The following is a 16,498-nucleotide window of genomic DNA, read 5'->3' on the forward strand; positions in this document are numbered from 1 at the left end:
CAATTGTCTTTTTTTTTTTTTTTTGGCTGTGTTGGGTCTTCGTTGCTGCGCATGAGATTCCCCTAGTTGCAGCGAGCAGGGGCTACTTATCCTTGCGGTGTGCGGGCTTCTCATTGCGGTGGCTTTTCTTGATGTAGAGCACAGGCTCTAGGCGTGCAGGCTTTAGTAGTTGCGGCCCGTGGGCTCAGCAGTTGTGGCTCATGGGCTCTAGAACGCAGGCTCAGTAGTTGTGGTGCACAGGCTTAGTTGCTCCGCGGCACCTGGGATCTTCCCAGACCAGGGCTCGAACTTGTGTCCCCTGCATTGGCAGGCAGATTCTTAACCACTGTGCCACCATGGAAGTCCCCCAACTGTCTTATATATATATATATATTTTTTTTAAAGAAGATGTTGGGGGTAGGAGTTTTTATTAATTAATTAATTTATTTTTGCTGTGTTGCGTCTTCATTTCTGTGTGAGGGCTTTCTCTAGTTGTGGCAAGCGGGGGCCACTCTTCATCGCGGTGCGCGGGCCTCTCACTATCGCGGCCTCTTGTTGCGGAGCACAGGCTCCAGACGCGCAGGCTCAGTAGTCGTGGCTCACGGGCCTAGTTACTCCGCGGCATGTGGGATCCTCCCAGACCAGGGCTCGAACCCGTGTCCCCTGCATTAGCAGGCAGATTCTCAACCACTGCGCCACTAGGGAAGCCCTGTCTTATATTTTATTTATTTTTTTCTTCTATTAGTGGAAACTAATGCGGAACGTCCCCGCCCAGGAATCAAACCCATGCCCCTGCATTCAAAGTGTGGAGTCTTAACCACTGGACTACCAGGGAAGTCCTTATTTTATTTTTAAATTTTTTTGGCTGCACTGCGAGGCATATGGGATCGTAGTTCCCAGACCAGGGGTAGAACACATGCCCCCTGCAGAGGAAGCACGGAGTCTTAATTATTGGACTGCCAGGGAAGTCCCATTCGTCTTGTATTTTAAAATATTATTTTCTATCATAAAAGTCATAGAACCCCATTAAAGAAAACTTGGAAACTAGGGGGAAAAAAAGAGAAAAATCCTCTGTAATCCCCCCAACCCAAATAACCAGTGTTAGAGTTTTGCCCTTCTTCTCTGCCTTGTTTTTCCATAGCATGCTTTCTACACTGTAAACCAGTGGGCAGTGTCTCATCTATTGCAGTTTTACTCAGTGCTCTAGTATGGTAGGCAGCCTTCAACCTGGACCCCAGTGATCTCCGCCTCCCGGCATTCACATTTTTTAATTTTTAATTAATTTATTTTTTGGCTGCATTGGGTCTTCGTTGCTGCACACGGGCTTTCTCTAGTTGCAGCGAGCAGGGGCTACTGTTTGTTGCGGTGCCCGGGCTTCTCACTGCGGTGGCTTCTCTTGTTGCAGAGCATGGGCTCTAGGTGCACGGGCTTCAGTAGTTGTGGTGCATGGGCTTAGTTGCTCTGCGGCATGTGGGATCTTCCCAGACCAGGGATCCAACCTGTGTCTCTGCATTGGCAGGTGGATTCTTTTTTTTTTCTTTTTTCTTTATTTATTGGCTGCATTGGGTCTTTGTTGCTGTGCGCGGGCTTTCTGTAGTTGCGGCAAGCGAGGGCTACTCTTTGTTGTGGTGTGCGGCCTTCTCACTGCGGTGGCTTCTCTTTGTTGCGGAGCACAGGCTCTAGGCATGCAGGCTGCAGTAGTTGTGGCACACAAGCTTAGTTGCTCCACGGCATGTGGGATCTTCCCAGACCAGGGCTGGAACCCGTGTCCCCTGCACTGGCAGGCGGATTCTTAACCACTAAGCCACTAGGGAAGTCCAGCAGGTGCTATTCTTATCCCCATTTCACAGATAGGAAACTGAAATTCAGGAAGGTTAAAGTTTGGGCGGCACCAGATTCTTCCATTCTTCCTTAAACTTCGTCAATGCTCTGAGGATAATCTCCCGATCTCCTTAATTTAAACCCCGTGGGGTCCGCCATCGTGGGTCCCCAAGCCCCAGCTCTGTGCATCCTCTTCATTCTCTCCCACACTGTGTGCGTGGGGGACTACTAGGGCGGACCACCGGGTTGGCTTGTGGGGACCTTGAATGCCCCCACATTGAGTTGGGACTTTATCACGTAACCGCCGGGGAGCCAGAGGTGGTTCTTGAGGAGGGAAACGGACAAGGCCAGCGCCTTCTCCGTGGGGTTGTAGTTCTGTCCCTCCCTCTCCTGTCACTCACTCCTTGGGGAACGCGGTGGAAGGCGCCCAAGCACAGCCTCCCGCTGGAAGCGCCCTCGTTGCCCCTGGCAACAGAGTCCAGGAGAACCACCGAGACGCGGCCCGACAGTGCAGAGCGCTCACTCCGGGCCAGCAAGGCGCGAAGATCTAGAAAGCGGCGTCTGACCGATTGTCACGTGGGCTGCCCTCGGGAAGGCGGGACTTCCGGCGGCCCAGTATTTTCTTTCCGGTTGTTGGCTCCTCCGGCCCCTCCCTTACCGGCCCCTTCGCCCCCCTCCCCCCGCGGCCCCCCGCCGCCGGGCCCGCCGCCACCATGAAGAAATTCTTTCAAGAGATCAAGGCCGACGTCAAGTTCAAGAGTGCGGGGCCCGGTCAGAAGCTCACTGAGTCGGTGGGGTGCGTGACAGGCGCTGAGGCTTGAGGCCCGGGGGCGGAGATCAGCGGAGGGGGAGGGGCGGGGAGGCCAGGGAAGACGAGAGGCCGGGAGGGGCGGCAGAGAGAGCATGGGGAGAAACCTCGGGGGGCGGGGCAAGAGGGAGGGAGTGGGAGTAGGGGGGAGGGGAGGCCTCCGGGGGCGGGGCAGGAGGGGGCGAGGCTGGAGGGGGCGGGGCTGCAGAAAGTGAGGGGGTCCCTGGAGAGACCCTAGGGGGTTAGGGCGGGCGGTAAGGGAGAGGCTGGGGATGCGGAGAAGGGGCCCTGAAGAGGCATCGCATAGGGCTTGGGGGAATCTAGGTGACCAGAGATTGGGGACTGAGCCTGGAGAAACAGGTAGAGCTGGGGTCGCAAAAAGTCGTGAGGCTTAGACTCTGTGGCGATAGGGGTCTGGGCCTTGGTTCTGGAGCAGGAGGGAGGACGGGTTGAGGATCTGGAAGGCCAGGGAGCCTGAGGCGTTGTTGGAAGGGTGGTCAGGGACTTGGGAGGTGCGGATGCACTGGGTGGGTGGTGGGTTCTGCGAGGGGCTGAGGAAGGTCTGGGAGCAGAAGGGAGGCAGGTGGGTGGAGCTGGGGAGCTGGGGGAGTCTGCTACCGGAAGGAGGTGGCGGGCCTCGTGGGTGATGGCTGAGTGGCCTGGAGGTCCCGAGGGTGACTTGGGAGGGGAGGGGAGGTGGCCTGCATTTCCAGGCCTCTGTGACTTATCTGGGGAGGACTTGGAGAAGAGAAGGGCCTGGGGCCACAATGGAGACTCCATGGGCAGGTGTGAGGGGCCAGTGCTGTGCAGAGGATAGTGAAGAGCTGGAGCAGGTGAGGATGCCAGACTGAGGGCCGGTGGGCTGAGAAGGAGGCTCCACTGGGGGGGATGGGATGAGAAGAGGGAGTTCAGGAGGGGCTGGGGCTGCTACCAGGAGCTACAGAGGGGGCTGGGGGACCCGAGGGGTTTAGGTTCGGGAGTGACTGAAGAAAGAGGTCAGCCTGGGGAGGGGTCTGTGAGGCATAATGGAAGGGATTGTGAAGAGGTCGGGGCTGGGAGGGGGTCGGAGGAGAGGCAGGGAGGCTGGCAGGAAGGGGTGGTGAGGGCATCATGAGGCAGTGGGGGTGGGTGAGGGAGAGTGGGTGCGTGGCAAGGACATCAGGGCATCTGTCACGAGGATTGGGGGCCCCTGGGGTTCTTGGGAGGGGACAAAGGAGTAGTGGGACAAAGGAGGCCCATGAGGGTCAGATCCATGAGTACGGGAGGGAAGTGCAGGTCCTGGGAGCCTGGGGCGGTGACAGGGGAGGAGGGCAGCTTAAGAGGGGCCCAGGGAGAGCCGTGGGCCAGACAAGGGGGTTCATTCATTTGTTCATCAAGTAGCGGGTGGAGGTGGGGGGCTGGTGCAGCTGGACTGTGTGTGACAGGAAGGAGGTGGGGGCTGATGGCTGTGTCAGACTGGAGGCCTGGGAGGACAGGAGAGGGGAGTCACATGGAGATCCAAGCTTCTGTGACATACCTGGAGCCGGACTGGAGACTCAGGGTGCGTGCGAGGGTGTGTGTCCAGCACTGTTACGGCATGAAAATCCCTGCCCTCTCAGGGCTCACATTGTAGTGGGGAGAGGTGGACAAGTAGAACAATACATAAACAATGAAAGATCAGCCCTGAAGAAAAATAAACACGGTCCAGAGAGTGAACCATGTGGGTGACTGTTAGGTGGTCTGGGAATGCCTCTCTGAGAAGGTGACTTTTGAGCGAGAGCTGGATGAGGTGAGACTCAGCCGTGTGGAAATCAACCCCTCTCTGTCTCTGTCTCTCTCTCTCACTCACACACACACACACACACACACACACACAGTTGAAGCGGTGCCTGTCCCTCCCAGGCAGAACACTCCAGGCAGAAGGCACAGAAAGTGCAAAGGTCCTGTGGTAGGAGGTTGGGTCTGTGTGAAGAACAGCAGGGAGTATAGATAGGAGTGAACAAGGGAAAGGGGCAGGTTGTGAAGGGCCTGTAGCGTGCGGAGGCTGCAGGATTCTGTCCTGCATGGGATGAGAGGGCTTTGTGCAGAGGAGTGACTGGGTTTTTAGAAGGATCCCTCTGGCTGCCCAGAGGAGCCATGAAGCAGGTGAGTGAGGGGTCTTGGAAAAATGGCGTTTTCATGGAAAGATGGGGCTAGGGTGGCACTACGTGACTTGTCTTTTCTTCGACCTGAAACTCTCAGCTGTTGGGAGGGCGGGAGAGAGGGGCCGGGATGGGCAGGAAGCTCCCGGAGGCCTGGAGACAAGAAAAGAGGGCTGCCTGATGTCTGAGCAGAGTGGGAAGCATGAGGGCCATGAACTCAGAGCCTTGGCTCCTGAGAAGGTTCTAGAGATATAGCACAGATGATTCCAACTAGTGGCATCAGGAGAGGGTCCTGAGGAAAGGAGGGTGAGGCAGGTGAGTCAGACCCTGGTGGGAAGAAGGCCATCTCTGCTGAAACGTCAAGGCCAGGTCGTTCTCGAGCTAGGTTGGGTTAGGAAGCTGCCCATCCTGTGGGATGATCACCCTGCCTACTTCCCAGGGTGGAGAGGAGATTAAACCAGATCTTTGTTTGGGGTTTTTTTTGGCCATGCTGCGCAGCATGCCGGATCTTAGTTCCCTGACCAGGGATCAAACCCGAGCCCAAGACAGTGAGAGCACCGAGTCCTAACCACGGGACCGCCAGGGAAGTCCCTAAACCAGATCCTTGTAACACTCCACGCAGGGCCTGCGTGCGGCCTGGCCTGCTGCCCGAGCTTCCATGACCCTCTGGGGCTTGTGAAAGGGCGTCTGGAGCACTCGCTGGGAGGCACGTTGCCATGCGTAATAGACGCGCTGAGCGACAGCTAGCTCCTGGTGTGCTGTCTGGCACACAGTAGGTGCTCAGTAGATGAAGCCTCCATGTCTCACCCTCGTAGACAGTAAGGGTGGAGCCTCTCGCTCAGGGAAGGGGGCGAAGAGCATCAGCCCCTGCGGACGGTAGGCGTGCTCTTACCTCGCCTGACAGATGACTCCGAGGCCCAGGCCGTGCAGGATTTGTCCAAAGTGGTGGGCAGGGCGGGAAGCAGAGTCACTGTCTGCCTCCTGAGGCTCCTCCGTCTGCGTTAGACCCGTCTGGTGGCCGTGGTGGCCCCTGGGGCAGAGGCCCATGTCTGTCTGCTGGGGCAGGAGCAGAAGTGGGAGAGGGACAAAAGCTCTTCTATCTGCCCCCACGTCACCTCACGGTCCCACCACATCTCCCTAGGGAGAAGGCCCCCAAAGAAAAGCCCAGCAAGCCGGCGCTCCGGCAGCCCCGCCAGGGACCCACCGATGAGGCACAGATGGCGGCCGCGGCGGCCCTGGCCCGGCTCGAGCAGAAGCAGCCCAGGGCGCGGGGCCCCACGTCACAGGAGTCCATCCGGAGCCAGGGTGAGCCTCGGCTGTCCTTGGGCCACGGGGGTGGGGACGGGGGCGCGGTGGAGCGGGCCTCTGCCCCTCTGTCCTCGAGGCTGATCCTTGACTTTTCATGCGTTCCAGGTCCTGTGCTTGGCTCTGGCTGAAAATAATTTCATAGCCAGCGATTCGGGGTGGGAGGAGGGTTTAAATCACAGCTGTGAGCCAGTCCACAAAGGGGCCATGCAGGTGGAAATGCCAAGGGGTCTGCTGTGGTCTGGGCGGCACGGATGTCAGGGAGGTTGCAGAGGGGAGGGTTGGGACTCAGAGGAGGAGGGGGAACGTGTGGCCTGGCGCAGCCTGGGGGCATGGAGAGGTTGGCGGGCTGGGAGCACCTCGAGCTGGAAGGACTAGAATTTGACCCACACGAGGGTCCGTGCCGGGGAATGGTGTGCCTGGCTCGCACACTGACCCGTCCCTGCCTCTCCCCGCAGTGAGAAAGGAACTTCAAGCTGAAGCGACTGTCAGTGGGAGCCCAGAGGCCCCAGGGACCAACCCGGTAAAAGCATCACGATGGCAGCATGACACCCAAGGGGTGGCCTGGGGCTGGCAGGGGAGCTGGGAGCCCTCAGAGTGCCCGCTTGGGCTCTCTTCTGTGTTTGGTCTGATTGGTGCCCAGCCCTGGGCGGTAAGCATCTGGTGCTGGAGAGGGTAGGGAGATGCAGAAGGGACAGCGGGGTGGATCGAGGTCATCTCTGGCCTCAGGACGCTGGGGATCCCCGTGGTTGAGGGCAGTGTCATCTGGGACCTGCGTGCTTGGCATCTAATGACACCAGGCCCAGGCCCTGGGGGAGGAACTGCACCTCCGTTAAGTTCCCTCCCTCCCCTGTAACCCCATGAAGGTAGGTGCTGTTACAGTTCCCACTTTTCAGAAGAGAAAACTGAGGTTCAGAGAGGTGAGGCCCGGTGCCCTTGGTCATGCACCTCGAAACCAGCAGGGGCAGGACTGGAACCCCAGTCTGTCTGAGTCCAAAGCCCTTAGCCTTAGCGCTGCCCTCTGCTGCCTTCCTCGGATACAGGAGGGCACCACGGAGACTGGTGTAGTCAGGGAGGCCTTCCTGGAGGAGGCAGGCCTCAAAGGAGGACTTGGCAGAAACTGTGTTCTGAGCAGCACCACCTGTGAGGCCTCACTGAATTTCAGAATGGAAGGGACCCTGGATATTACCTAGGAATTGAGGCCCAGAACAAGGCTGGGACTCGTCCAGGGCACCGTGACTCCTCACTCTCCCACCAAAGCCCCTTCCTCACCAGGTAGGGGGGCAGGAAGAGCAGGAACGATCAATTCAGCACTTACACCATGTCCGGAGCTGCTCCACGCTTTCCGTTCCTTACCTTGTTGAATTCTGAGGTGGTCCCTCGAGGACATCTTACAGACCAGAAGACAGGCTCAGAGGGGCTTGGCCACTGGGCCACGGTGTCCCATGGCTAATAGGCAGAGGGGACAGCATTGGGACCAGGATGTCTGGCTCCCAGGGCCACGCTCTCAGGATTGTGGCACTCGGGCAGCTCGGGGTGGCCTCTGTCCACAGTCTAGGCTCAGACACCCTCACCCATCCTCCCAGGTGCCCAAGCCCAAAGAGGAGGGCTCGACCCACCTGGCAGTGCCCGGAGTGTACTTCACCTGCCCGCTCACAGGGGCCATCCTGAGGAAGGACCAGCGGGACGCCTGCATCAGAGAGGCCATTCTCTCGGTGAGTGCCGGCCCCGGTGCCGGAGCCACCCCCCGGAAGCCCGGGTGGCACAGAGCATATGCTGTGGTTCTGTTCTAACCTCTCTAAAGAGGGAATACTTACCTGAGGGACGGAATTCAAGATACAGAAGGGTAGGCGGGGAAAAGCCACCTCCCACCCACCTCATGGCCATTCTCCCTGAGGCAGCAGCTGTAAGTAGTCTAGGCCCCTTTTCAGAGATGCTCCAAATATGCACAAACTACCAATGCATCTATATCTGCCACACGTGCTGTGTGTTTGTTTTACGTAAAAGGTAATGTACCGTTCACGCCTGACGTGGAAACTGCTAGGTATTATATCAGTACAGAAAGAACTTCCACATTTTTTTCCCCTTAAAACTCTGTATTTGGAAATAATTTAAAACCTAAAGAAAAATCACAAGGAGAACAAAAAGAACATGTGAACATCCTTTACTCAGGGTGGGAGTGTCCTATTACTGTTCTGACAGATTACTACGAACTTGGTGCCTCCAGACAGCATGCCTCTTATAATTCTGGAAATTAGAAGTGGGAGTTGGGTCTCACAGGGCCACAGTCAAGTTGGCCGCAGGGCAGTGTGCCTTCTGGGAGCCCTAGGGGGAGTCAGGCTGTCTGTACTCCATGGCTCCTTCTCCGTCTTCACAGCCAGCGGTGCCAGGCCAGGTCTTTCCCAGCTGCCATCTCTCTGCTTCTCTCTCTCTCTCTCTTCCCCCTTTTAAGGGCCCTTGTGATTCCATTGGGCTCACCTGGCTAATCCAAGCTAATCTCCCTATTTTAAGGTCCACTGATCAGCAGGCTAACTCCATCTGTCACCTCCACACCCCCTGACCCATAACATACTCCCAGGTTCCAGGGATCAGGTCACAAATATGTATGTCATTCTGCCCATCTTACTCACATTTTCCAGTTGCTAACATTTTTACCCCATTGGCTCTGTCACAGCTCTCTGTTTTTTTCTGAGCAGTTCAAAAGCCTGCATTCTCCACAGTGATTGCGTGATGACTCATGGCAAATTGTTCCCTGACTCTTTAACCAACCCCGTGTTGATAAGCGCATAGGAAGTTTCCAGTCTTTTGCTAGTGAGGACAATATTTATGATGAAAACCTTGTCTGTACATCACTTTGAGCTGTAGGCTCCATTCCAGAAGCAGAGTTGTTGGGACAGAGGACAGCGTGTAGGGCTTTGGATAGTTGTCACCAGATGAACCTCCATGTGGGTTGTCCTGATTCACACTCACCCAGCAGTGTGTGAGAAAATACCCATTTCCCTGTCCCCCATTGTCACTGTGGGTTACCAAACATTTTTTGTCTTTACCCAAACTGATTGGTAAAAATAATATCTCAGCATAGCTTTAGTGTGCATTTCCTTTTTTTGGCTTAGGTTGGCTGTGTTTTCATATGAGAATGCATCCTTTGCCCATTTTTGTGTTGGGTGGTGGGTTTTTTTTTCTTATTGATTTGTAGGCACTCTTTACATATTAGGAAAAACTAGCCTTTTGCCTATGATCTGAGTTGTGAATATTTTTCTCCAGTTGTTTACTTTTAGAGTTGGCTTATGGTCATATGGCCATGTAGAAATTTTTAATCTCTATGTAATTCAATGTGTCGGTCTTATTTTATGGCTTCTGGGTTTTGTGACCTACTCAGGAAGGCCTTCCCCACTTCAGGATTAAAACAACTCTTCCATGGTTTTTCTAGTGCTTTTCTGTTTTGTCTTTTGTTGTTTGCTTTGAAGCTTTTTTTTTTTTTTTTTTTTTTTGCGGTACGCGGCCCTCTCACTGTTGTGGCCTCTCCCGTTGTGGAGCACAGGCTCCGGATGCGCAGGCTCAGTGGCCATGGCTCATGGGCCTAGCCGCTCCGCGGCATGTGGGATCTTCCTGGACCCGGGCATGAACCCGCATCCCCTGCATCGGCAGGCAGACTCTCAACCACTGCGCCACCAGGGAAGCCCTGTTTAAAGCTTTGATCCCACTAGAATTATACCTGTGTAGAATAGGATGCATGGAGCTAGTGTTATTTCTTTTTTTTTCCCGGATAGTTATCCAGTTTTCCCCAATCCTCATTTATTGAAACACCTGTCTTTTGGCCACTGTGAAATATGCCGTTATCACAAAGTAGATCCCTACATGGATTCAGTTCCTTTCTGGATGTGTCTGTTCCTTTGTCCCCTTGTCCGTTCATGTGCCCTGGTCCTAATTTAAACGAGGCTGCAGGCTGCCTAGGAACATCTGAGAACAGCATTTGGAGCTGCAGCTCTTCCCTGGGTGGGTGGGTGTGCTTGTCCTGAGGAGGCTGGAGTAGGGGGCGCTCAGCCTGGCTCAGCCGTGTCCTGAGGACGCCCCCCATCTTACTGCTGCTTCTCTGCAGACCCGATTTCTCTGCCCTTACACATCTTTTTGTCCTGCTCTGGCAACTTACTGGCAGACTGGGCTGGGTCCCAATTTGAAGTTCCCAGGAGAGCTGGCCCAGTTCAGATCAGACAACTAAGTGACACAGCTGTGGCTGCTGAAGGCTCACCCCAGTGTAGCTGAGGGAAGGTAGCTGGGGCAGGGTGGAAGCCCCACAGCTGCCTTCCAGGAGCTGTGGCTGGGCTTCTGCAGGGCTGCCCAGGGGTAGATCTGAGTGGGCCAGGTCTTCTGTGCTCTTGATTCATCACCTCTGGTGACCCAGCTGTTCACCCCCACCATTTTTTTGTTTTCTTTTTGGCCACACCTTGCGGCATGCGGAACTTCCCCGACCAGGGATCGAACCCATGGCCCCTGCAGTGGAGGCGCGGAGTCTTAACCACTGGACTGCCAGGGAGGCCCCACCCCCACTATTATCCAGGCGGTGCAAATGACTTTGGGGCTGACGCGGGTGCCAGCCCCACTCGCCATGTAACTAGTGACTTTCTGGGGCTGCAGAGAAACACCACCACACGGTGTGGCCGTGTGCAGTGGCTATCCAGAGTGTGAGCAGATCTGCTGCCCAGTCTTGCCCCTCGCCTTAGTTATCCATTCTCAGCCTCTCCTCGCTGGGGTGCTGTTCGCAGGGTCCCCGGGGGTGCCCAGAGGCTGGGCCGGTCGAGGGATCAACTGTGGGCCCTGCGACCTCTCCATCTGCAGCTCCTCCTCTTCCAGAGAAGCAGGTGGAGCCCCCAAGATGTGGGGACCGGTCAGTGATGTCTCCACTATCTTGCCTCCCCCAGGAGTGACCAGGCAGCTGCAGGTCACAGACCTCTTTTGTGTCCTGTCTCTGCCACCTCTGTCTGTTTCTAGAACGCCCTCGTAGGGATGGGGGATGAGGAGGGACGGCAGGTCCGCAGTGGCCGGCGGGTCCTGGGCACTCAGCTGCTGCGCCCTTGGTGGCGCTCAGTGCTGGCGTTGGGCACCAAAGCCAGAGCGGTAGGCAAAGGTCTGTGTCACGCCGACCCGAGGGGTGGCGTAACCTGGGCTGCCATCGCCCCCTTTTCCCTAGACGTGAGGGCAGGGCTGAGGCCCCAGGCTGGAGTCATCAAAAGGGCTTTCCTCCTCCTTTTTCTGCTGTTGAGTTTGCTTCTGTCCCACACTAGGGCCTGCTGTGAGACAGTTCTTACTGTTGTCACCGGTGTCACTGCTGCCACCTGAGTGCTGAGACCTGGCTGCTTCGCTGGCATGGCCTCCAGGCCCTGAGGTGGACGCTTTCTGACTCAGCTTTCCTCCCTCCTCCCAGCACTTTTCCACCGACCCAGTGGCCGCCTCCATCATGAAGATCCACACGTTCAACAAGGACCGGGACCGGGTGAAGCTGGGCGTGGACACCATCGCCAGGTGAGCAGGTGGCCCCCTCCCACCGGGGTGCCAGCTCCTGGGCCTCCATCACGATCGGCTGAGGGGCCCCGGAGGGAGCACGGCCCTGGGAGTGAGGCCAGGCCCCACCCTTCACTCCCCCTCGCCCTTGGGGAAGGGGCTTGGCCTCTCTGGGCCTCAGTTTACCAGTGTTTAGAACGAAGAGGTTTACTGAATCGGGGGTTCCCAACCCTGGCTTCCCTTTGGGATCATCAGAAGAATGTGAAGCAGGCAGGGTCACCCCCACCGCCAACTCCTCTGATGGGAGTAGGTCGGGGGCGGGGCCAGAAGTCTGTGTTGCTCAGCAACCCCCAAGCCAGCTCTGGGGACCCATCAGCTCTGGCTCTGGTTGCTCCACCCCCACCACGGTGGCTCCTTGGCGCCCTCAGGGGGAGGCAGGACTGAGGAGGAGGCCCAGTGTCGGGGGCACCAGGGGTTGGGCTCTATGGGGTGTACCAGGTATGACGGCAGCCTTCCCGAGGGTCACTCTTAGCACGAGCCGGTGTGGCTCTAAGCTGCTCTTCCCTGTCCGCCCCAGGTACCTGGACAACATCCACCTGCATCCCGACGAGGAGAAGTACCGGAAGATCAAGCTTCAGAACAAGGTGTTCCAGGTGAGGGCTGCCATCAGAGTGACTTAGCCTGGGGTGGCCGGCGTGGCCGGGCCTGTGAGGCCACCCAGGACCCAGGCTGGCGGTGGGAGCAGCTGGTCTGCAGCCAGCCAGTGGTGGCCAGAGCCGGCTGCAGAAGGGCCCTTGCAGGGCTTGGGAGTTGAGGTGGGCAGAAGGTGCCAGGCGGGGAGGGAGGGCTTCGTGAGCACAGGAAGAGCGCAGGATGAGCACAGTACGCGTACACTGTCTGCTCTCGCCACCAACCCACGGCGTGACTCGACTTTTCTTTGAATTAGCTGGGAACACATCGGCACTGGGGAGATTTTTCACGCAAACGCAGACTTCTGGTTTCTGTGGAGAAATCGCAGGGTCCTAGCACTCTGGCCCATGGTACCCGTGCAGCTGGCGGAGCCCCGCTCTCTCCTGGGGGTCCCCACCCACATCCAGCATCCCAGAGCTTGCCTCCCCCACTTCTGGGGACTCCCAGCCTCCGCTGTCCTTTGGCTCTTCAGCCTTCTTCACCCTGGTGTTGACCTTTTGGGATCCCAGGCCCTCTGTGAGCTCACCCCTGCAGACAGCTTTGGGGGTTCATCCTGTCCAGGGGCAGCGGCCACTCAGACTGGGTACTCTGGGCCAGAAGGGCGGGGTGGGCAGTGAGGCCGGTGGGGCATGAGGAGGCCCCAAGGGTCCCGCATGACCTCTGGCTCTGCTCTCAGGAGCGCATTAACTGCCTGGAAGGGACCCACGAGTTTTTTGAGGCCATCGGCTTCCAGAAGGTGCTGCTTCCGACCCCCAACCAGGGTAAGAGAAAAAGAGAAGGGCTGTGGCTGAGCCCAGGGGTGGGAGGGGTGGGAGGAGCCCGGCTCGGGGGTCTCCCTGCCACGGCAGTGACGTGCCCACGTGTCCCAGAGGGCCCCGAGGAGTTCTATGTGCTGAGCGAGGCCGCCCTGGCCCAGCCCCAGAGCCTGGAGCAGCACAAGGAGCAGCTGCTGCGCGCCGAGCCCGTGCGGGCCACACTGGCCCGCCAGCGCCGGGTCTTCCGGCCCTCGCCACTGGCCTCCCAGTTCGACCTGCCTGCGGACTTCTTCAGCCTCACGGCGGAGGAGCTCAAGCGAGAGCAGCGGCTGCGGTCAGAGGCCGTGGAGCGGCTGAGCGTGCTGCGGACCAAGGCCATGCGCGAGCGGGAGGAGCAGAGGGAGATGCGCAAGTACACGTACACGCTGCTGCGCGTGCGCTTTCCCGACGGCTGCCTCCTCCAGGGTGCGTGCCGGGTGCTGGCAATGCTGCCTCGGGTCCGCTGTGCGCCGGCAGGAGCAGCCTGCTCTGGTCTGAGCTCGTCCCGGGGGAGGAGGCCGAGGGCTCAGGGGGCTGGGTGGGCTCAGGGGGCCTCCCACGAGCTCCAGCGCCACTCTTGTCCCCCCGCCAGGGACCTTCTACGCCCGGGAGCGGGCGGCAGCACTGTACGCGTTTGTCCGGGAGGCCTTGCAGATGGACTGGCTGCCTTTTGAGCTGCTGGCCTTGGGAGGGCAGAAGTTGTTGGAGGACGAGAACCTGGCCTTCAATGAGTGCGGGCTGGTGAGTGACGGGCTCCCCGCACAGTGGATCCGGGTTCTCTGGGTTCTTGTTGAATCGGCACAAACCCCCGAGGAGGGGGATGCTCTTCGGTTGGGGATGGCATTAGGGGATGGGGTCCTGGGGCCAGGCTCCCTGGGTGTGAGTCCCACCTTTCCACTTCTTTACCATGTGATCTTGAGTAACTTCTGTGTCTACAAAATGGGAATGTGCCCAGTGTGTTAGAGTCCTCTGTGGCGCAGAGCCAAGGTGGCGTTCAAAACGCAAGGAATTACTGGGGAGGGTGCAGGAGGGGGCTAGAGGGCGGTCAGACCCTGATTCAGGGAGGCCTGGACAGGAAGTTTTGAGTGCTGCCCGACGCTGGGTTGGCTTCAGCCAGGCCAGGGGGCGTCCCCAAGCCCGGGTCATCATCAGAGGAGCCCCTGTTACGAGGGGACTGAGAGTGCATGGGTGTGCCGTCAGCGGCGGGGAGCAGCCCCTACTCCAGCAGGAAGATTTGAACGTGAAGCGGGAGCTCTGTCACGTAAAGGCCAGAGCGAGGCTTAGGCTTCTTACTCCACTGCAGGTGCCCTCGGCCCTCCTGACCTTCTCGTGGGATGCAGCCGTGCTAGCAGACATCAGGGCTGCGGGGGCCCAGCCAGACTCATCTGTCCTGAAACCCGAGCTCCTGTCGGCCATCAAGAAGCTCTAATGAAACAAAAGCAGGGTTGGCTTCAGCCCCTGTGGGGTCTGTCTCATGCTCTCTCCCTGCTTCCTCCACACTCCTCTCGTCCCCGGTCCCCCCACCACTCCGGGGCCTCCCAGCCTCCTCCGGAACCTCCTCCTGCCCACGGGCACCACAGGCATGGGGAAGGGTGCTGGTTGGCCGTGGACGTGTGCTGAGACTGCCACCTAGATGGGGCAGCCACTAGTAGCCTGCTTAGAGAAGCCCAGGCCCAGTCCCCGTGTGCTGTGGCCCCAGTGGCTGCGGCTAGCCCTGAGGTGACTGGCACAAGAACGAGACACTGGGCCTGTCAGGACACGGTGTGTAAAATTCTAAACCTGAATAAATAGGGTGTTTGACTAGTTTCCCGGTGGTGAGTTGAAGCCGTGGGAGGCAGCATAGGGTGGCAGCTCTGTAGAGCTGCCGGCAGGCGAGGCCCGGCCGTGGCTCCCGGTGAAGTGGGGCCAGGCGGACACCCCGCGGCCACCTGGGCACCCAGGAGCCCCTCACGTCTGAGGCGAGCTCTTCACTTCCTGCACCTTCCTAATTGTTGTCCCCACCAGCCTGATGAGCCAGCCCTGCTGAGCGCTTCCCAGGGCCCCGGAGCCTTGCAGGCCCCACAGGGCAAGCTCCCCCAGATGTCCACATCCTCCTCCCCGGAACCTGTGAATGCATTACTTTATGTGACACAGGGACTTGGCCTGTGATTGAGGATGAGATGGGAGGTGGCCCTGGGTTAACCTGGTGAGTTCTGATGTGTGGAGGAAAACAGAAGGGATGCGGAGATGTGGAGGAAGGGGCCACATGCCAAGGTTGGCCTCCAACAGCTGGAAGAGGGACATAAACAGATTCCCCCTAGAGCTTCCAGCGGGAACCAGCCCTGCTGACACCTGATTCTGAGCCAGTGAGGCCCTTGTCGGACTTCCGCCCCCCAGAACTGCCGGTAGAACAAGTCTGGCGGTTCATTGCAGCAGCCGAGGGGAGCCAACACAGACAGGGGGGCCAAGGCCTGGAGGGGGTGGGCACTCGCCCCTGGTCACACCTCTGCCAGGAAACACCTGAGCCCCCGCTCCTGACCACTCATCTGGATCGTCCCCTCCCTCTCACCTGCAGCCTGGCCCCGGGCTGTGGCCCCTACTGGACCCTTGCCTTCACGGAGGCCAGTGGTGGCTGGTTCTCTGGCCACTGTGAGATTAAAGCATCCAGGCCCCCAATGTGATTAGAACAAAATTCCCTGGTAACCCCGTCAGCCACACGCGCTTTGCCTCCCACCTGGGCCGCCGGCAGCTCTGTTCTCACATGCGGGCAGGACCTAGGCCCATCCTCCTTTGCCGCTTCATCTCCGGAACCCAGCACTGCCTCGGCTTGATACCCTACTCTCGACTCCCACTAGGAGTCGGCTGCAAATTGTCAGGTGGCAACTGAAAGTTTTAAGGCGACGTGACTGCTGCAGGTAGTCACATCACAGGTGGAGTCACACCTGCGTCCTCTCCCTGTGCTGGCACTCAGCCTCACCCCACCTGCAGCAGCTCATCCTGGATGGGGCCAGGGTCCTCACCCCACAACTGGGGTGCTTGTCAGCCCCACCCGTGCGGAGCTGGAGAGGAATGGGACCCTTCCAGGAGGATTGGGGTGCTGCCAGGAGAGGCAGGCCCGGCAGGGACCTGGCCCCCACATGGCGAGCTCCCCGGGGCTAGGGTCGTGTTGCCCTGTTTCGGGTGTATCCACAGTCAACACTGAACCATTCTTCACAATGAGATGCCAGCCGACTCTTCTCTCTCGGGAACAGCGGCAATAAAGACAGCATGATGTGAGGGGCCGGCAGACGGGAGCCCGGTTCCGATGGAGTCTGTGAATTCTGCCAAAATCTCAGCAGCTCCAGGTCCTCAGCGCATGCTCGGACGCCTCTGAGGGGCCTATCACAGCCCGGTCCGAGGGCTGCTCCAGGGCCTCGGAGGCCAGGGCTCAGCAGGCGCCGTGGCTGGCTCCACGCTGCTCAGCTTCAACACTCCCGAGGGGTGGCCTGACCCAGCGGTCGGTT

The 16,498-nt window shown here is 58.5% G+C and overlaps 1 protein-coding gene across 1 annotated transcript; it reads left to right on the forward strand.

Annotated features, from left to right (window-relative positions):
* Nucleotides 1–2,413: 2,413 nt before the first annotated feature.
* UBXN6 (UBX domain protein 6) lies at nt 2,414–15,687 on the forward strand. Its single transcript, XM_081231483.1, has 10 exons — nt 2,414–2,596; nt 5,870–6,033; nt 6,492–6,556; nt 7,620–7,748; nt 11,456–11,553; nt 12,110–12,185; nt 12,899–12,983; nt 13,092–13,442; nt 13,609–13,757; nt 14,320–15,687. The coding sequence occupies exons 1-10, from the start codon at nt 2,514–2,516 to the stop codon at nt 14,443–14,445; spliced, it is 1,326 nt and encodes a 441-aa protein (XP_081087609.1). The 5' UTR covers nt 2,414–2,513; the 3' UTR covers nt 14,446–15,687.
* Nucleotides 15,688–16,498: the final 811 nt, after the last annotated feature.

The sequence above is a fragment of the Mesoplodon bidens genome (genome assembly GCF_964165515.1).
Source record: "Mesoplodon bidens genome assembly, chromosome: 4".
Lineage (NCBI taxonomy): Eukaryota > Metazoa > Chordata > Mammalia > Artiodactyla > Ziphiidae > Mesoplodon > Mesoplodon bidens.